Source organism: Struthio camelus, chromosome 8 (genome assembly GCF_040807025.1).
Source record: "Struthio camelus isolate bStrCam1 chromosome 8, bStrCam1.hap1, whole genome shotgun sequence".
Classification (NCBI taxonomy): domain Eukaryota; kingdom Metazoa; phylum Chordata; class Aves; order Struthioniformes; family Struthionidae; genus Struthio; species Struthio camelus.
The window spans coordinates 30,811,832-30,834,013 of NC_090949.1; the positions used below are offsets into that span (position 1 = coordinate 30,811,832).

Below are 22,182 nucleotides of genomic sequence, written 5' to 3' on the forward strand. Positions count from 1 at the left end.
TTGGAATGAGAGAATAGTTGTCAAGTGGCCAATTGCTTCCTTAAAAGGTATAAATTAAAGCCAGTAAAAGTATTTCTTTAAATGCACTTATCAAATTGCCCTCCTCTTACACAGAGTAATTGACCATTTGCAGCAAAGAAAAGACCTTTAACGACAGTTTAGAATAAAAACAAATGTATTCAAGAGCTTTACTATAAGTAAACTAAAACGCTGCTAGTAAGGCATTTCATAATTAAAAGTGTCATGAAGGTACACGAGATATATGGTATAGATAAAAGCAGGAACAGTAAAAGAAGGAAGCTAAGAAGATAGACGTGGGAGCTTTAAGATTTAAAAAAAGGAATTACTGTTACTTGAAGGAAGAAGATTCTAAGCACAGGTGTGCACTTTTTCTGCAACAACTTGCATGAAATCAGCCAATATTTAAATGACTAGGCCACAGATGCTAGGAAATATCTGTAACTATGGATCTAAAATGTATATGCTCGTTTTCCTGCTAACATTGTATTGCTTATGTTAAAATTTAAGGGCAGGAGCCAAGTCTGTATTCCCTGTTCTCTGCCTCCAGGAGCTCCTGTAACATTAACACATTGTTCCGAATTTTTTTAGAAAATGATGCCTAATGTTAGATTGCTGAACTAGTTCAGCTTAATTTTCAAGGGTACGGAGTGTTGTCAGTGCTCATGGATAGACACCTGATGGCCCTGAGAATATTCAGTATTTTTAAACAAGTAGAGCATACTTAAAAAGTAGTCTTGTTACTGTACCACCTTACTTTATGCAAACAGTCAATAAGCATCTCAATGGCTGCAATCAGAAGCATGATAGCAATTCCTCAGCAATAATACACTGAAAATAGGATTTTCCAAAGTGAAGAGTCAGCCAGGCACTAATGCACCTACATTTTCAAGGAAATTTCAAGATACACAGTTGCTATGTGTGCCTTTGAAAATCTCCCCAAGGTCATTTAGTAACAGAAACTGATGGAGGATGATTACATTAAAGAGCAAGGAATGGGCAGAAGCAAGATCATGAGGCCCTTTAAATAGTCTGCTTCTTATACACGAACCTCTGAGCAAATTATATCTCAGTATAAATATTTATACATAGAACTTCAGTTCATTTTTGTTCATCTACTATAAGATTATATTTTAAATAGATTCTATTTTAATTTTCTCTCTCTTCTGTTCTCAACCACCTGCTTACTATCTTTCTGTTTTGACATTTCCCCACACAGTATAACAGATGCTACATTATTTACTGAACCCAATCAATTATATTATAGAAAAATAAACAACAGTAGCTCATTAGAGCTCTTTTCTTTGTGCAAAGAATGCCTAGCTCCCCAAAGTAACTAGTCTCCAAGGCTTCAACATAAAATGGCAATTTAAAATGGATATTCTGTACCAGCAAACCAAGGTAGAAAACAATGATGAGATGGATCACATTAATAACTCTTGGATCTGAACAAGCAAGCTGAGTTTTGTTGATAAAAAGATGTTCTGTCACTAGCCAGATTTTAAATATATGAACTGAACATAAAGCCACTTCTGAAAGTAAACATTGTTGCAGAACAATTCAGTAAAAGTAATCTATATACTTGAAAACGGGGAGTGTTAGCAAACATTACTGTTAACATCCCATTTGTTCTACTAAGCAAATAGATCTTATTATTTTCATTACTGCAGTCTCCATTAAAACAGAGAAGCCCAGGTATATTTTGATAATATGGACTAGTTTTGCAGCCTTTGTGTAAGAAAACAATTTCCAAAAGGCCATGGTATTAGAAAAGGTTTAGGGACAAGTATAATAAAGCAGAAGGAATTATTGTTTCTATTCATGCAAAAATACTTAAAAAAAGAAAAACATATTACTTGAATCAGAATGTGAGCGAGCCGATCGCTCCATAGTCCTGTAACTGCCACAATACTGATTTACGTATAATTGCTATTAATCTCACAGAATTGCCATCTTTTAATTATTCTTGACACAATTCTCACAGTCCAGTTCGGTGCTCTTTCAGTTGCATTTTATCTTCCATTCTTGGCTTATATTAGCAACAGGAGCTAAAAGACACTAAAGGCTAATAAGGAAAAAGTGGACTGCCTCTTTTCTCAACCCCTGGATACTACTGTTTTGACTGAATTAAGTTAAGCATCGTTCAAAAGGTTCTAGAATGCTTAGACGCTTCAGGTTTTTTAATGCAATTGTCTTAAGCAATGTATCTGCATATGTATTTGACTATATATTTTATTATATTTTCCTCAGGAAATAAAAAATCTGTTGGTAACCAACTTTTTGCGGTTGTGTAATGTAGTTTTTTCATATATCAGCCAAGTACACAAGACTGAAATGTCAAGTATACCTTTAAGTCACATAGGGAGTGGGGGGAAGGAAGGCTGTGATTTATCAGGATTCCACGAGTTCCAAAGACTTTAGCTAAGTGGAAAATTAAATGAGAATAACATGCAAAATTTCAAAGCTCCATAACAGATAAGAGTCAAAGCAAAGAAGTTATATTAAGTCCACAGAAAAAAAGATAGGAAGTATGATATTTTCTATAAATGAATAAATGTTAGAAAATATTTATGTTTTATTTAGTTTTATATAATACTAGAAACATACTCAGGAAATACACATGTGCAATAGGAATACTGATAGAGCACCATATTAATTAGCAATTTGCTCACAAAATCTTATGTGCCTAGAAATTAGGAGACAAGACCCAGTCAACTCTAATGTCACTCAATAAATTCATATGCTTATATCACTTTTATTTTGAAAATATTATTCAAGGCTTTCTAAGTCCTTTCCACACTGCTGCACGTAACTGCATCAAAGTCTCTTAGAAAATATCTGGCCTGATGTTGTTGCCTTTGTCACGGAGTAGATTTCTGAGGGTCTAAGTATCAGTTCACCAAGGACACCTCTGAACAAAACTGTGGCTGGGGCCTGCAACACTGTCTTTCTCACTGGCAATATTTTTTGGAAATATGGTACGCAAGATCATTCATTCTTTTTACTTCGCTATTACTCCTGGGTTTTTTTCCTCTGAAATTTAATTTGTTAACTTCTTTTGCAATCAACATGAAGAAAACTTGTTTATTCAGAACCAGGTCTTTACGTTACCACTGCAGGAGCATTCGTGAGCTTCAAGCGTTCACTTCTTTTTGAAAGATAGATTTTGATATTTAATGTCTCAGTCAGAGTCCTAGAATGTTTGTTTAAATACAATTTTCATTCTATTTAAAATTTAATGGTACATTTCAAAATGTACCATAAATGCAATTTTCTAGATTTTAGGGCTTTTTTCTTTTTTATTCTCTTCAAAAAAATTTTTAAAATATGTTGTCTTCCAGGTTACATTTGGCAACTTGTTTGATCAGAACTGCAGATAGGCTTTGTGCTTCTTCATAGAAGAAATGAAAAACTTCCGTGGTATTACATTTTTGAAAGCAGTGCCTGCAGAAACAATATTTGAGAATCTGAAAGAGTCTACCATTTACAGAGCTAATTTATTGGGTCTTCTGTTACTAGGCCTATCTAATATCTGGCTATAATTCAGCATTGTGACCCATATGATACAACATAAAAGCTATTAAACTGTAGATAAAAATGATTTAGCTGCACTATATTTTATATATATGGTAAGAAAATAATTTGAAAAATTTAACGTTCACAGAAGAAAGTAAACTCTGAATGAAAGTTGCAATGTGTGCTGAATGAAAATTGCACTTCGTAAGTGCAATCCTAGAAGTTGTCAGAAAAGGTAAAATATCCCACCTCACGTTCTTCCTCCTGTTCTTTCCGAATCTGTTCCAAACGAAACTGTTCTGCTATTTCTCTCTCTTGTGCTTCCCTCTAATAAAGAGAAACAAGCAGTAATCACACATTTTCACCTGCACATTCCACAGCTGTGTTTAATGATATGCATTAGCTATATGAAGGCAAAGAAACTTTTCAACTTTTCTGTTGGCATAGGAACTGTTTGTGACATGTTTACATAATATAAAGCCACGTGAATAAAACCTTCGTATTTCTTATGAAAGCTTGTTAATGGAAACTGTTATCGGAACTCCACTTCTGTCCTTAATATTTCATCACATTAGTATGATTAGTTGCATCTATTTCTAAATTCTCTGAATTTCTATTATGTAAGGACTTCCAGATATGGTTAGACCCAAGGTTCGTGTAGCCTAGGATCCTGTCTGACAATGATTATCAACAGTCACTTAGAAATTAATGCAAGAAATAGGATATTTATTAAGTGATCTTTCCCTATCACTCCTTTCCCAACTTCTATTATTAAGTACGGCCAGGACTGCTTTAGCAGAACAATGCAGTCAGACCCATTCCTAGTCAATTCATCTAGCGCCGTTTTGTAACCACTTAGTGGAGTTATGGCTCCCTACAGCAACTGGCTCATCTTAAACGCAGAATTGAAGCTGGGTAGTCCTCTGCACAAAGGTGATTTTACCAATTGCGGAGAGACTCATGTCCCGACGTTCACAAAACTACTTCACCATGCACACACCTTTGCTCTATCAGCTTCAAGTGATATGCGGTATGCTTCATCTTGCTCTCTTTTCACATTTTCTCTGGCTTCACGTTCATCCTAAAAAAAATAAAAACAAAAAACAATTTAGCAAACAGTGGACCAGTACTAGATTTATCTTTATGTTCAGCAGCATTCTTTATCCTCAATGACTTCAAAGTATTTGACTGCCTTACTTATCTAACCATTGCTAGGAGAAGTGATCTAAAAAAAAAAAAAAAGCCTAAAGGGAGACCTTAGCTTTAAAAAAATTACAACTTACCTAAGGCTATGGTTCAAGTGCCATACTATGATTTAGCATGTTCCAAGCACTGGTCCATGGGCTGGCTCTGGTACCAAGGCTCATTGCATTCGGCCGCCTGTTTTTATCACAGACACGGAGAAGGGCCGCCCAGGCTATGCAGGCTGTGCTGCCAGCTGAAGGCCTCCTTCCCCACACAGCTGCGCGTGAGGAATCCAACCGCCAGATCCGCAGGGAAGGACAGGCAGACAGCGGAGGTGCACGCGTGGCCCCAGCGCTGGTGGAGAGTCCCAAACAGGGATCTCACTCCTGCAGCTGACAAGATTGGACTGCCTTGTAATATAGAGGGATACACTGTGGTTTGAGGAAGAGGCAGGACTGTAATTTCCTATCTGCTTAGATGGACAGCAGGTAACAGCTTGCCCTAGTAGAGGGCCTGATCCCAGGTCCTTAGTGTGGTAAAAAATACCCTCAATAGGCTCCATCCAGGGTCATCATTATTAAACATTATCCAGAGGCCTGAATTCATGTTGTGATGAATACTATACAGCACGGGATGAGTAACTATATAAGGTGGGAGAGTAACAAGTCCTGCTCCGAAGTGTCTTAAATATAAAGATGCAGGCAGACAAGAAACATGACATTAGTATGCCAACTTCAAGCCAGCAAACCTAGCAAAATATCTCATTAATGATCACAGCACAAAAAAAAAAAAAAAAGAGAGAGGTTTACTAAAAATATGCAAATGACAGAGAGAGGCATCATCCATACAGTGGAGGATGAAGTAGTGGATATCCCTGAAAGCTGGAGTAATTGCATTGACAATACACAAGGTATACAGTCGGTAACTTCATACTCTGCCTCTCTGGAGTCAGTACTATCAGAGAGAGCATCTGCTGCTCTGTGCTTACTCTTCTTACAGCTTATAATCCTCTTAGAGCCTTCCAGAGGCTGCACGGATCTCTGCAAAAATCAGTAAGATTTCACTGCGAGACTGTTGGTGGGCTCAGCACTACCAGCCATAGTGACCAGGAACACAGCTGTTAAGCTGAGGCAATTTCTCCCCTGTATTTTACAGAAATGAAAATCTACTGATTTTTGAAGCATTATATTAAATTTGCCATTTGTCTGCAAATTTTATTCTACATAAAGGAACCATTTTGCAAATTGATCATTTTTCTCCCAGAAACTTCACTATTTGGCAAAAACTCAATTCTAAATTGGAGAAGCAGGAGTTAACTGTTATTATCGTCATGCAAACATGCCAAGATGTTCCTCAAACAAAACTCTAACATATTAGTGGTTAAAGAGTTCTAAATTAGCATGCATCCACAAGAAGAAAGGACAAGTCGCAGGAAATGGTATACAACCTCCAGTTGGAAAGTAACAAGATCTTTTTAGAGGAAACTCTTCTTCCTTATAGAAACAGGACCCAAGATTATTCTACAATCAGTGTGTCCTAAATTTATTCACAGAAGATAGAGAAACCATCACTTTGTTCAGCAGAGCTAAAACATGAATAGAAGTAATTCTTGCAAAATGTAAAAAGGACAATACCCACCGAGTAACCCATTCCCCTCCTGGCTTTGTTAAAACTTCATATGCTATGTCCATGAAATGCCTTCAAAAACTAACTTGAACCGGAAAGCAGAAGCTATCTAAATTAATATTCAATTTCTGAGAGAAAGGGATCTTGAAATAATTAAACAGCTCCAATGTTTATGTTATCCAAAAATGAGGAGAGCCTCTTGAATACACAGACACTTTCCCAACTCTTCTCAGAGATGGAACATAACAGCAGAGGAAAATATTTTGCACCGTCTATACTGAGGCTTTCCATAAGCGTACTGTAAGCTTATCTTCAAATGGTAAGAAACAAAACTTTTTTTCCCAAACCAACTTACTGAAAGGTTTCATGCAACCTGTGAGAGGACAGGCTTTTAAACAAATATTCTGAAGAACTGTTTCGGAAAGAACCTGTTCAACTCTCATGTTTGGCAACTTCATATATCACGTTCTAACTCAATTTCAAAGGTCACACAGAAGTCCAGTAACGCCTCAGAGAAAACTGAAAGATTAGGTGCAACTACTGCAATTACTGGCTCTCTCCTTCACCAAAAGATTGCTAGCAATTAACACGTAGTTACTTTAGTCTAATAAATAAGGATCAAAAAGTGAATAAAAATTTAGAATTTATAAAAACTGTTAAAACTCACTTCACAAATATATACTAAATCAGAGCTATAAGAAATTGAGTACTGACTTATTTTGCATTTTACAAACTGTCTATAAAACTCGAGAAAGATACTAAATATTACTAGTGATAAGAATAGTATTTATTTGCCTATAGAGAGCCTTATTGAATCATTTCTGAAATTGGTTTAAATTATATTATTTGGATGATAACTTCAAAAAATACTGGCACTGCAGATTCTTTTTACAAGTATCTAAGCATGAATTCCAGGCATTTTAAAAACATATTTATTTCTTCCTTATTCATTGCAGTTACTATCCTCCTAAAACTGGATTATGAAAAAGACATCAGGAATGTGAAGAATTACTACGCATGACTGCCTGGTCCTCACAGAAATATGTAAGTCACATCTAAAAGTAGACGACCATGCCAGAGTTTTACACCACATTTAAACAATACTATTCTTATGGAAATGGACCTTAAAAGCAAATTTGTACGTAGACTAGATAGCACTGGAATCTAGACTTCTTTAGCTATGAAGCAGATGTAATCAAATGAAATGTCTCTTTGTACCTGTTTCTGTGGCTTAATTGTTATTACTGCTAGCACTCTGTAGGAATCAGCACACCAATGGTCATTATGGCAAATTTGTAATATTGTCAGAGTTGCACATTAGACAAATTTTCAACATTATATGCTATAATCCTCCTTTTTGTAATGTAGTTTGCTATTTTAGTCATGACTTCCTCTGGAGAAACCATACAAAGTAATGAGGATGACTCAAGCTCACCAGAAAGCAACAAAAGTAAAATGATAATAGTGACAGGAAAAGCAGCAGAAAATATTCTACAAAGAATCTATCATTGCACTAACAAAGAACCCAGGAAGATGATGGACTAGTAATACAACTAATAATTAACTTAACAATAATCTATCATAATTGTTATCCATTTAAAAAAAAAAAAAGTAAGGGTAGCTGACAGTTAAACCCTGTTAAACCCTACATATGTTGCAGCATCTACTGAACATCAATAAATGTATTCCCGCAATACTCCTGCAAGGCAAATATTGCCATCTTCCTTTTTCAAGAAACCACAGTATGAATAAAGCGCGTCTTATCCTAGGTCATTTAAAAAAACAACATCAGAAGTTGGCTGAGTTAAACTCAGGCATTTCAGAATTTCACACCATTGACTGAAGGATAGCATGAACGAACGTAAACCATCCAAATCATAGGTTGTGTTGGGCATGGCAAGAAGAGACAGCCCTCCCTTGCTTCTTAAAGGGAAAAGGCTCTTTTAAGAAATTTTAGGTACTAATTTTAGATTTTACTAAAAATGTTTATAAAACAAATAAAATATTTTACATATTATGTACACTTCTACCCGGTTATTTCTTGGTATCATATGAAAAGCAGAAAATGAATCCATTACAAAGGCTGAAAGGAGTGACAAAATTTATAAGGAATTAGAACAGAAGCACGTACGTGTCTTTGTCACATCTGTTCTGAAATGAAGGCAATAGTATAAAGTAGATGAGACTCACCTCTGCTACATTACAGTTTGGCTTCTAGTTTTAACTTTGTCATCTGCGCTATGTCTCACCTGTATTTTTTGTTAAAATAATGGCAGAAGTAAACTCTACTTGTTTACTGCTGGAGATGGTTTGTATAAAAACCTTATATAATACAAAAAATACATTAAATAATAGAATGAAACACAAAATTCAGTATTGATAAGAATCTCATTCATTTGAATCAAGGTTTTTCTACCTTCTTTTGTAAAAGCCAGACGTGCTTATTTTGTATGCAGCAAAAGAATATCCAGGCAATTACGAATGGATTTATATATTTAAAAAAAAAAAAAAAACAAATAAACCAACATTTAAAAAATGTTCTTTGCTCATACAGGTATCTTTTTTAGGTTGAAATTCTGCCTTTGGATGAGTGCATATTAACTGACTTTAACAAAGCACTAACTCTCATCTGTATCTTGAAGAATATAGCATATAAATGGACAAATAAAGACAGAAAAATGGAATAGGGAAGACGTAGCCTGCAAGCCAAGAGATCAGAGCGATGAGGAGCAAAGACCATTCTTCTGAAAATGTACAATGTGGAAAATAGCGGGAAGGAAGGAGCAAGGAAGGAAGAGTGTAATGCTAGAGGAACAATCTTGGGGAAGAAAGAGCAGAGAGGCTGACATACAGATAATTGGTACCATGAAGGTGAAAAATGGAAAGAGATTAAAGCAAATGGTGGAGCAGAAAGAATTTAAGTCATTAAAAGGAAAAAGGATCCTGTCAGCTCACATGATCTTTCTTCTGTGCTGTCAGCACTCAGCCCACAGGGGAAAGAGATACAGATGCTTATATTTGAAGGAGTCAGTTTGCCATGGTGAATGGGAGCCTGGAAAGCACAGCTAGCGCGCTTAGTCTGTGCTGAGCGCCCACTGAATCTCCATGGGTGCTCTGCAAATCATGCAAGGAGCCTCTCAGTGCCAGTGTTGCCAATTCAGAACGAATAGCTGTCCGCTGTGATAAACTGATGAAAAATAAAAGCAAACTGCAGATGCATAAATAGCTGGATAGGGAGTAAAATGGACAATAAGTCGATGTTCTTAAATGCACAGAAACTTTGAGAATACATGAGGTTTACATTGCGACACACAGCACAGCGTCCTTTATCTCAAGAAGGTATAGAGCAGGAGTAGAGACTTTTCAGTGGCCAGTGACAAAAATATCAGGGATCTGGAAGGATTTCCATACGCAAAGATATTGAAAAAGCAATGCAGGCTGCCTAGTAAGAAGAGAAGATGATATATGACATAAGCCTTCAAAAGAGCCTAAGGAAGGTGAATCAAGGATCCCTGCTTTCCCATTTTGATAATGCAACAATATGGGGATGTTCATGCAACAGAAAGTTGATACATTCAAAGGAAAAAAAAAAAAAAGCATTTCCACATAACATATACTTTACCTAAGAATTTCGTTGCTATCATGCGCATTACAGATGCAAAGTTGGAAAAAAAAAAGTTAACACTTACATTCATGAGAGAGCTAATATAGACAGGATAAATCTCTTTTCTTTAGTAATAAGCAAAGCTATAAGACTAAGAAAAACTTAATCTGTTTACTTTCTTACAGTTAAAAAATGTAGGGTAACTCTTTTCAATAATTATTGTCCATATCATTTCCTGCCTCTTCCTCTGAAGCACCTAATAACAGGCATTTTCAGATACAGGTTGACAGAAAGATGGAGTTCTGATTGGATTTAGGACAGCAACTCCCCCTTTTTCTGCTGATTATTCAGGGCAAGAAAATGGCCTTTTGGATGGGATGTTTTGTTGGAAAAGTCAGCTTTGGCCTTTCTAGGGTTTTTTTTTTTTTTGGTGAATGTAGGAGTTAATGATTTAACACCAGGTATTAGTTTTGCACCTGATTTGTCTCAGGGAGAGGTGTTATGCTTTATTCCCTGTTGCCCTTTGGAGTCAGTTATTACTATGAAGTAAAAACAGGTAATACAAAACTTGAGAAGATAACCAAGACCAGAAGACATGTTCTCAGAGCATCAGTGAGTAAACGGCTGTTACAAGACAAAAAGAAAAAAGAGAAGTGTATTTGCAAATGCTGAATGTTTATCTGAAAGACAGTTCATTTCACTGAACCACTCCTGGAATTAAAAACTGCAAGTGCTTAAGGCTATTCATGGGAGCGTTAAAGAGGAACACCCCTTTGTCCAAACAAACTGGTGCAATAAAGGCATTAACTTGATTCACTGAAGATGACAGACTTGCACATTGTATAACTTAAGCATATGTGATGGGGAAGATATAGAAGAAAAAAAGTGTTCACAAAATGTGTTAGGCACATGAGAGCGATGAAAACAAAGCAAACACAAACTTTGGCAGTGCCAGAACCACAGGTGGAGAGGAAGGACCAAATGGGTAAAGAGGGGCAGAACAATGCAGAGACAGTATCAGAGAGTCCTGCCTGTTTTTAGCAGACTGAAAGCCACATCCAAATATTGAATTTTAGGAATTACCTCATATGACAAGAAAAAAAAACAAAAAACAAAACCCACAGAGCTGAAACCTTCAAGAAGCGGTCCTGCAGTTAACTTCCCACAGGAAATCAGCCAGCCGTTCCTGCTAAGACACTGACCAACCTGAGTTGTGTAGCAGGGAAAGCGGCTCTTTATTAAGAAGGCTAAACTAATATTCAGTGACTGAAGCCATCCGGACATGCAGCCATCTGAACTACAGACATTTTCTACTACTACTTTGTATTGTGTCCTAGTTCAAAGTAGCCTGTAAGCTCTTGAGGCAGCGCTCCTATCTGCTGGCAGGTCAGCACAGTGAAGTGCACAATGGAAAACCAGACATTAGAGGTTTGGGGTGCTATCGTATTACAAATAAAAAATTGGAAGATTTAATCAAATAAATTTTGATTACTGTAGTTTAATTAGTTATAACTAGTAATAATTAGTAAATGTGCTAATTGGATTTTTGAGGGGTTAAATCACAATCGTAGTTAGATGGCTGTCATCACCATAATGTTTTTGCGCTTTAGAATTTAATGAATTTCATGTATTTATTCTCTTAACCTCTTGTTGTGCAAATACTATATAGCATGATACACATGACAGTGTTAGATGGAACACAGATTATCAAAGGTACTCAAATGCTTAATTTCTACTGATTTTAATGTAAACTTCAGTGCTTGAACAGAAATAGAGGTTGGCTGAATGGCTAATAGACGCATTTAGACTGTCTTCTAACTGAAGAACACAACTGCAGTTGAGCAGAGCAAAGCAACTGATCTAAAGGAGGAAAAAGCAAACAGATCCCAGATTAGGAGCATATTGACAAGGACCGTTCCTCTGTAGTTTCCTTTGTGGTTGTGAGATACAGCTTAGGAAAAGGAAAAAGAAAAGGTGCTGAAAGCTAACACTGTTATGCCATCCTATCAAAAAAAAGAAAATCCCTTAAAATTTGACAGCAGTGAGGCAGGAGAGGAGGGAGACATGGTAATATTGAGAGCCTTATGGCAAAGTTATGAAAGACACTTCACCAGTAAACTGTTGTCTAATACAAGACAGTTCTTGGATGGACAGGCAACTACAAGTAGCTGTGGTAACGAAAAGAAGATGAATTTATGTCATGTCGTTGCTTTGGAGTTTTTGTTTTCTTTTACATATTTTTAAAACCCCATCCAGATATTCATTAGGGAAGACATACATTTCCCTCATCCTGCATCAATATGTAGGAAAAAGAGATGTCATCTAGGATCAGAGAGCAAAGACTTTGACTTTGCAGGTCCACATTTTTGTATAGCTCAGTTTCAGTCAAAATGCGTTTACAGCAGTTTTTCCAGTTTAAAATTCTTAAATCTTTCTCTTTTTACACTAAAGAAAATAGTGTGTCAGCTAGAGATAGTTTAAAGTGAACTGAAGGTTTTAATTTGAATTTGTAAAAATAAGGTTTTTCAAGCAATTGTAGGTATTACAATTAAACCTTGAAGTCTAATCCAAGAGCAGGAGTGCTAGAGTTGCGTAACTACAAAAATAAACACTATGATAGACCTACTGTTACTTAAATGTGGACAAGTTGGACCAGCTGTGTAACAATCAATGCTTTTACAGTAATAAATGTTGACAGCAAAAATAAAAAGAATGCATTACTGAGACATCATCAAATGAGCCCTGTCATTACATGGAAGCTCCACCCTGTATAAGCTTGTCAAAAAGTGTTACTGTAATCCTTTGAGAAGCCTCCTCCTCAGGCAACAGAGAAAAAATGTTTAGGATAGGCCCAGAACAGGTGTGTTGCACTCTAATGCCAGTATTTAACCATGGATCTCTTCACATTAATTTCACAGTGGAACTAACTCAGATCTATTTTTGCCCATCACGCAAGCTGAAATGATTATTTAACTATTAAAGTAAGCAAACTAACAGAAGTGTTTAAAAATGGACATTCTGAGGCATACAATAGTTTAAGATCGTCATTACTTTTCTACACCCAGTACCATGCAATGACATTTAAGAGGAAAAGATGCTATGCACTCTTTTCATAGTTTATCCCTGCAAAACCTCAGTTCACACCTTGATCAACACTGGCAAGGACTGTTTTTTTCTGCTTTTGGGGCCTCTTTTGGACAAAAAGGTGACTCTACCGTCTGAACAGCAGTTGCGATATGAACATATGTAGTGTAAGCCAGAGGATCACATATGGTTAAAAAAGTAAAATATATCCAGTAGATTTATGAAATAATTAGCGTAGCCTCTATTAGTACCACGAGAAAGAGCCTGAAGCTGCTTCTGGGATAAGAAGCACATAGGACCAAATATTTCACTGGGACTTGGTGATCTCCCCTGGTGCAGGAAGATGCCAATGCAACTCTGTGTGATTAAAGCTTGACGCTGGCTTGTCATCCCCGCCTGTGGTGTATGTGAGTGTTCGTTCTTACTTTTTGTCTAATGTTACCCTCAGGAAAAATAAAAGAGGGAGAGGGAATGAAAAGAAACAGCTGTGATGTTGCTGTGTAGTAAATGCATCCATTTTTCCATCAGAATAACCCTGCTTACACAACCTGAAGCTGGACCTAGACCTGACCGCAGTGAGGATGGTGGGATCGTATCCCGGCCAATGGGCCTTGCTGCTGTTGACATTTGAAGCCCACCATTTAATTATCCATTGGCCATTTCTTTACAAAAAGCGCCACATTAACCTAACAGTAGTACATTGCTCATCATGCTTTATTATTTATAGCACGATACTGTGATAATTTAAGTAACTGAAACTTACACAGACAGCACGAGCGCTAGACAACATGTCTACAAAAGCAGATCAATAGCGTGGTCCAAAAGAGGCAGAAGGTTTCCAAAAATCTAATTTAGCCAACAAGGCTTACAAGCAGCAAGCAACAGGCCTAACGTTTCACGACTGGCCCAGAAGCCATGGAGAGAGAAAGAAAAGGAATAGGAGGGCAGATTTGTCTCCCTTTAAGAAAGCTTGGGAGAGAAAGTGGATGCCTAAGTTATGCACCACTCTATCTTAAAACAGGTACGTTACTTGAGTACTATGAGTACATGTACACATTTTAATGTTCTTTAAGGTGTTTCTTTGGAGATCGATAAAAAGCTTAATCCAACACAGTAAACAAATTTAGAAGTTATATCCAAACACTAATTAAATGGTGGTATTTTAGCTCTTGACCTTAAAAAACATATGCCTCAAATTTGCCTGACTAAAATTTCATGAGGCTAAACCAGTAGATTTTACTAATACACGGATACAAAAGCACAGGTTTTACCTAGCCATACTATTACCACGAGCTAATGTAGCTACTCACTTCTCTCCGGTGAGGTAAGTCTATGACGCTGTTCTGAGCATCCTGTCGACAATATCAGTTGATGACCAGTGACAGGGAACTGATTGTAAAGCAATACCTTAATAGATACAGTCAGCGTTACTGCGAACACCTGTACCCTTAACTGGCAGTGGTAATAGTCATCCTGTACTGAAATAACCATCAGAGGGCACTGCAAAACATGCTGTGCTTAACAGAATTATTCAGCAGCTGTGTTTGAAGCTTTCATGTGCATGCAAGTTAAAAATCCAAAGTGGGGAAGTTCAGCTGCGTAAACTGACTCATTAATGATTTCATGCTGTTATTTACAAGTGTTTCCAGTTCTCTTTCTCTCTCACACACACTTCTGTTTACAACAAAGCTATATAGCTAACTTCTTTTTTTTAAAGCACAAAAGAATTTTCTGCTTATCTTCTTGTGGTTTTGTGATGACTTACTGTTGCTATTAAGAAAACAGTAACAGAAACCGGACTCTGTATCCTGCTTGCTATTGTAATATTTGGAAAAAAAATTGCACCAACTGCAATAAGATCTTTAAAAAAGTGTTGATGTTTGAACACTATACCTTGTCAGTACAAGATTTATATGAAAGTTACATGTTATGTAGCAAACCACAAAAAGACAATTTTTCTTTTTCAGGTGAAAGCCTTCTATTGAGTACAGACTGCTTGTTAAATATTCCCTTTCTGTAACAGTAATTTCATATAGTGATAGCATTCTTTTTAAACTTCCTGCTTCAAAGGCAAAAGTGTCTGAGATCACCTTTTCTATGAGATTGTAACAAGTCAAGCCAAGTTATAAGTAAACAATCTACATGTGTATAGAATACATAGCATCTCCAGAGTAAATCTGCCCCTAAGTTTATGAAATGTTTCCATTAGCTTTCTGAATGGCAAAGTATATTAGAAAATAGTCCTGCTGCTCCCAGAGACATGAAAACACAGGAAAATGTGGGGAAAGACTAGAGAAGACTTGGGCAATGGTAGATCTTAGAGGAATGTATAAAAATGAATTTTCACCTCTCCCTACATAGGCAGAGCACTTAAGAGTGAGAAGTCAGGAAAAATCCATATCACCATAATGGGGACGTGTATTACCAGTCTGCTTCACTGTTCTTGCCCTCCAGGGAAGGACCCACAGAAGCTCAGGATGCAGAAGCCAGTTCTCGTTTCTCAGAGGACCGTGCTCTAGAGGTTACCAAGTCTTCTCATTGCTAAGCTTTTTCTCCCTCGCTCCCAGATTTTTTCCTCTGTTGCTATACCCCTGTGGTTTTACCCTCTTAGAACAGGTCTATCACTGTCTCACCTGGATCTTCCCTTGTTCCTGAATACTAACCTCTGGACGACTGCTCTGGTCTCCTGTTCCCCACTCCATTCTGCTCCTATCTCTTTCTCTCTCCACTTTTACTTCTAGTTCCTTTTCCTATCCCTTACTTGTTCCTATCTCCTTGTCTCTATATGCTTTTCTTTCCTTCTATATTCTTCCTTTGTATAAGCGCTTATAGTTTTCAGTCCTGAGCCTTTCTTAGAACTCTTGCTTGTGATCTGAATTTTAACTTCTTATTAAAACATTAAAAAAATCCATACTCAACATACTGCTGTTAAAATGCAATATAAAATTCAATTATATTGTGCCTTGGATTTTTCTTGTAATCCTCATATTAAAATTTGTGTTCAGTATTAACAAAATTAAAGTCAATTTCTTTACCAACGAATTATAGGTAGCATAAATGAAGAAGAAAAAAAATGAACTACAAATATTGTGCAGATACCGTGCCTTCATATTATTATAACCATAATCGGTAAATCTCCTACTAATGAGCACAAGATTTAAATGTGAAGAATGTGTTTAGTGAATTATTGTCAATCAATGTCTATACAACAGGATAACATTAATCTTGAATGGCAACACACCTATTATTATAAATTCCTAACTAAGTACTTCATTACTTCAAAATGTCACTCTCAATTTATAAAGTAACAGATAAACATCTCTTGACTGTATACCTCACTGTGTCTAGTTCCACGTAACTGAAACACTGTTTTTGAAAAGTCATGTCATCACTTACCATTTTGCATTGTTTTTAATGGTGATTCAGTACTGGTATAGTTTTGGTGTTTAAGGTTGCTTTCCAATCTCTTTTTAAATGTATACATTAAGACATATCAAACCATTTTTGTTTTCTACCTATGATTTAGAGGTGATCTTTGGAAAAATATGTGATTGTTATTTGCTAGTGTGAGTGTATTAAGCTCTATAACTCCACTGTAAATGTAAGCAGTTACTCATGACCAATATTCAGGAAAAAACAAAAAAACAAGGACTCTGAAAATGCCAGTACACCAATAAGGAGGAGCTTTTTGAGAGACCCAACTATCTACATAAAGACGACTTAAGGTTTTTATTTTTGGTGATGGAAGAGGCACAATACAGCACAGAGTACCTAACTGCACTGGCTAGAGAGAGAGCTGATTAATTTTGTATCCCCAGTCATTTGCGGAAGCCAGTAGGTATCTGCAGGAACTTTCAGCTCTCACCTCATCCTTTATGTCTTCCTGCTGTTGGGCACTGAAGATCTCCATTGCAGCCATCAGCCTCATCATTAGCTCATCCACTGTTGTGTTACCTAGCAACAAAGGAAGATAGCTGAACTTCATACCATTAAAGTTATTTAAAAAATGAAGTCATTTTAGAATTAATCCATAAGAAATAACCAGAGTTAAAAAAAACCGACAGAGCAGAAAATGCTAATATGTTAGTAGAATGCTTTTAATTTGCTGTTTTATTGAAAATTCAGTACTGTTTTTACAGGTACATGCTGATCCTAGGCTAAAATTTAAGGTGATCCAAAGATGAACAACTGCTTTTGTACTTACGTGGAATAACTCCTTCATTATTATTATTGTTGATGTTAGAGGAAAGTACGGTATCTGAAGCTCCCTGACATGAAACTGATACTACACTTTTACAACTCCTCGGTATAGCGAGGCAGACTGCCAAGTAACAGAAAGAAGGATACTGCCAGTAGCGTCCAAGTGGATTGTTTGGAAATATGGAAGAACAGAATACAATGAGCAAGTCCATCACACTTTCGGCAGTGTCTCCCCACTCTTTTGTAGGACTGAGAGATCAGTTCAATCTCCTGCCAAGGAATCAACTCAATCTGTGTTTTCTCTTCTTAGATGGAAGAGCAGACTGCCCATTAGAGCGACTTGTCTTAGCAGTTTAAAGGTAAGACTGTTTCTCCACAAGAAATAGGCTTAGGCTATAAACTCTTAACATCCGCCAACCTAAACAGTCTTTGGATGCTAGTACAATACCAACAAGACCTACATTCATATTGGTGATGCTGGTCACAGTTCAAGCCTAACCAGGAGCCACAGTGCTACTGCTACTACTAATAAAAATAATTAACAATTAAAAAAATCCCTATCTCTTCCAACTCCAGCAAAAAAAAAAAAAATCTAAACCAAACTTAGCCTACATTTTAATAAATTCCCCCAGAAGTTAAGTTTCTGTATTGTCGTATCTCTTTTGTAAATACTGCCTCCTCACCCGGCCTTGAAAGGCCCTCATTGTTCCCACGTCTAGCGTTCGCTACCTTCCTTAGCAGAAAATTTTATCCAGCATGCTACAACACGCCTAACTTCAGAGAATATTATTTGTTAAAAGATACCAATGTCCCACTTCTTGGGAAAGTAACAAGCACAGCACGTTTTGATTTTTGATAGAATTTAGGAAAGATAAATTTAGGAAAGGTAACAGTGTCTGTCATTTAAGTTAACTTTAGTTCAAAAGGATATTTGCAGAAAAACTGACACATAATTAAAACTTAATGAGTGCTATGAAACTATTTGTTTTATTTGATAATGTAATGCAGCTTTATCTTATGACTCTAAATCACCAATTTGCTAAAACAGTTTTTTAATCCTGTAAGCACCACGGGCATCAGTGGGATAATGCAGGTGTTTAGCGTTACACGAATGCTAAACTATGCTGCAAAGTTATAACCAAGAGAAAATCTAGTTATTTAGGTTATTTCAATGGAATAAGCTGTAGAAGTGACAGAAGTACCATAAATTAGTTTTGTGCTGTCTTGCACTAAGGAGACAAAATATGTGCCACTCATTAAAAAACTTGGATTTCTATGGGAATGTACCAGCAAAAATAATTTTGGCCGTAGGAAGGAGCACTGCAGATTCCTCAAGACAATTATTAATCTCATATGAAGATGGGAAACTCACACTGCACAAAAGGCAAATGACTTCACTGTGAGAAGAATACGAAGCTGAATTTCCTTAGGAAAATAAGGAGATCAGAATAAAGATGGTTAGATATAAACAACAAATAAATGACAAAATTGTTGTGGAGAAAAGAAAAGAAAAGGAGAGGCCCCTATTCCTTAATGCCTTTTAATTCGAAGAATTACAGAGAACACCAGTCTAAGGACATCATTCCACACCTGAGTAACATTACTGTCAACGAAATACGAGTAAGGCTTGTGTCAGATAGAACGGCTCATGTAAGCTGGAAAGTTCCACTTCTATGACGCTATATTAGCAACTTAAAACTCTCTTCCAATTTGGAGAGATCCAGTGTTGTCCAATCTCAACACTGGTTTGTTTGTTTGTTCTGTTTTGTTTTGTTTTGCAGGCCTGCAAAAGCAAAGTTGTGTTCAAATACCAGCCCAGTACATGCAACAGGAGCCCACGTGTTAAGAAGGAGCTACACATGAAGAGCTTGCTGCATTGCACTGCACAAAAAGTGCCTTCCAAATTTTTCTGAAAAATCAGAGATTTATCTAATTATAAATTTGGAATCTAAGTGGAACTCCTTATTCAGAAAACTTGGCTTCAATTAAAAATAAATAAATAGATAAATAAATAAACCTTGAAAAATAAAAGCCTTAAACCATGAGTCTACTACAGTCATGGCAACTTGAATCTCTAACACCATGTTAAATAATACATTTACGAATAATAGCTATTTCCATCATGGCAACTGAAAGGTGGGTTTTTTGTTTTTTTTTTTGTTTTTAAATGTGTCATAAACTCGTATTCTGAATACCTCAAAAAAGAAAGTGTCAGCAAAGATATCTTCTAACAGTTTCAATACCCACATAAGAAATATTTACAATATAACGCAAGAACTGTACCTTGTATTACATTCAATACTTCATTAGATGATCGTTTTCCCATAATAATAAGGAAAAGCGGAAACTGATCTGTCTTCTGAGTTCGAATTGTTTGGGCTACAACGCTCCCGAAGTGTCTAGTGCACATCGTCAGAAACCTATGTAGGAAAAAAAAATTAGTTTACATTGTAGAGGTTTTCTTTTTTCTTTCTCTCTCTTTTTTTTTTTTTTTTAAGTTAGCGTTCAAAAAAATACTTATGCTAGATTCAGCAATTTAATTATGTGCTATCTACTGTTTAATATCTGGGCTTCTGTAATCCATTCTAGAGTTATTTACTCCTTTTTATGATTAAATTATGAGAATATTTACAAATATGAGACAAATAATTCATAACTGGCAGTGACGGTGATTTAATTGATGAAGAATTCCATTTTCTCTTATGTTAGTCTGCAAACTATAACATGAAGCTAAATCCCCCCAAACTAATCATGCTAAATCCATTGTTAAAAACTTCTAAAGTGGAACTAAGTAAAGAGGTTATCTAGTAAGCATGAAAAAGTGTAGAACTAGTATCATTTCATACAAGAAGCATAATTTAACAATGAAACATCAGGAAAATGTTTTAATCATCATAGGATTAAAACATGGTACTTTAGAACTGTATTTTCTTTTGTGCTAGTGCCCTGCCAGTGACAAACGTAGCAGTGTGATCTGAAAACAATAATTCTACGCTTTTGACCAAAAAAAGCTCTCAGATCTATTAGCATACAGAAGTCTAGCATTAGTATTCTTAACACGATCTTGAATAAATGAAAAAACTGATAAAGCTTTTCTCTTCCATTAGAGGACTGTTTGAAATTAGCATTTCTTTCAAGAGAAAAGGGTAGCTTATGATATGTTTTCAGATCTGATGGTAAAAAGTAAATGTCATAATAATAATGAATTATGAAAGACCAAATGCAAATATAGAATGCTTTAATAAGATCCAATTTAATAAAGTCTGTAAAAATAATGGACTTTTAATAACACGGGTCACAAAAGGCAAAACAGTGGAAATTCTGAGGACTAGCCACTGGTACAGACTTATTAATTCTTAATTATGTTCATGAAAGGCAACTTAAATCGTGTGTTTTCTTATGCCTTATGATAATATTTTAGGTAACAACTGCTCTGAAAGGTATGCTCTAACTGAAGAGCAAAGTCCTGTTGTCACACGCATTAGAAGCCAAATCTATTTGAAAAGACAAACTGCATTAAAACGTCAAGCACTCCAAATCATTTGTTCCCAAAAGATACTGAAAAGAATCAAAAATGTAATTTTTTAATCAAGATATATTTTAATGAAGAAAATGGCCAAAAGTTGAAAAGCCTGATGAATACTGCATTGGGCTTTGACTTGAAGGCACCTAAAGCATGAAAAAATCCCCTCTCAAAGCCAGCTTGTACTATAACTCTAACCGTACTCAGAAGGAAGGCAATAGCAGGAGTAGCTATAAGTATTTCAAAGCCATCAGTGTTACTGGCAAACACCTTTCCTTGCCTCCTTCATTCTCCATCTCTCACAGTTCAGAACTATCACACAGAAAGACAACGTTTAATTTCAAGTGACACAAGTGAATTAAGGGACTGATATATCAGAAATATCTGACTACAGACATACCATGCGGTTAAGACAAAATAAAATGACAATGAAGTGTGGACATATAAGCTCTTCAGCAAAACAGGTTCTTTGATTTTTCTTTTTCAGGGTGGGAACAAGTAAACTCCTCCTGCCCCAGAGGATCCATCGAAACAGATCCTGCTCCATGGAACCAAAGAGACCCCGCATGGCCGTTCAGCGAAAACATAGTAAAGCCAATAAAAACGTGAAGGTAGCCAAACAGCGTAGCGCCGAATAAAGAGATATCGCCAACGCCTGCCAACGCCCACACTGCACAACTCTTAGCACCACCCACGATCCACTTGCACACACGTTCACAGCCAGCTCGGAGGTACGCGAGTGTGGAGCACGTGCTTGGAACATCTCTTCCTTTCGCTTCACTAGGAGGCGGGAAATGAATTTTCACTCATGACCCCCTGTTTAGCTTTTTGCATGCCTTATAATACATTTTGCTGCTACTGAGTTAATTTTGCTTTTTTCTCCTCCTTTTCAGCCTTTACTGATTCTGTATTTGCAGGCCCTTTTACTTTCTTCCATCTTCACATCTGGCAAAAGAATCAACCAACCAACCAAACTTTCTCCATGCTAATATATATTATCTTCAGAAGTACGCGAACAGGTCCAAAACAATTTGGCGCTGTAACCAGTCTCTTACTCTACACATCACTTACAAGGGATTTTCTCATTTTCCTCTAAATAGAAGTGTGCCAGCTCTTTCCATGGCATCTCCAAAGCTGCCAAGGGAACTGCCTGTGGAGCTCATCAAAGAGCCAGATGTCACTACGGGCAGAACTGTTTTCCACAACAAGCTGGATTACTGTGATCTCCAACCAAAAGTGGAAATAGAGGAACGCTGCCAGAAAGGGAGGGAACATAGCACCCTACTAGTCCTTTTATTTCTAAAATACAGAAATATTCAAGGAGGGAGAAGTATGAGAATGGCAAAAAAATTAAATAAATTATGAAGGAAAAATCCACTAAAAAGCACTCTTGAAAATTACAAAAATAAAGTTCAAACAAGTAATA

General features: G+C 36.5%; 1 protein-coding gene across 2 annotated transcripts in view; it reads right to left on the reverse strand.

Annotated features, from left to right (window-relative positions):
• Nucleotides 1–22,182, reverse strand: part of FAF1 (Fas associated factor 1) — a 183,780-nt gene that overhangs the window by 16,388 nt on the left and 145,210 nt on the right. For both annotated transcript variants that reach the window (XM_068953099.1, XM_068953098.1), the window contains exons 14-17: nt 19,517–19,653; nt 16,899–16,987; nt 4,535–4,615; nt 3,784–3,861 (exon numbers count right to left, since the gene is read on the reverse strand). In XM_068953099.1, the coding sequence (XP_068809200.1) occupies nt 3,784–3,861; nt 4,535–4,615; nt 16,899–16,987; nt 19,517–19,653 (385 nt within the window). The remainder of the gene's footprint in view (nt 1–3,783; nt 3,862–4,534; nt 4,616–16,898; nt 16,988–19,516; nt 19,654–22,182) is intronic.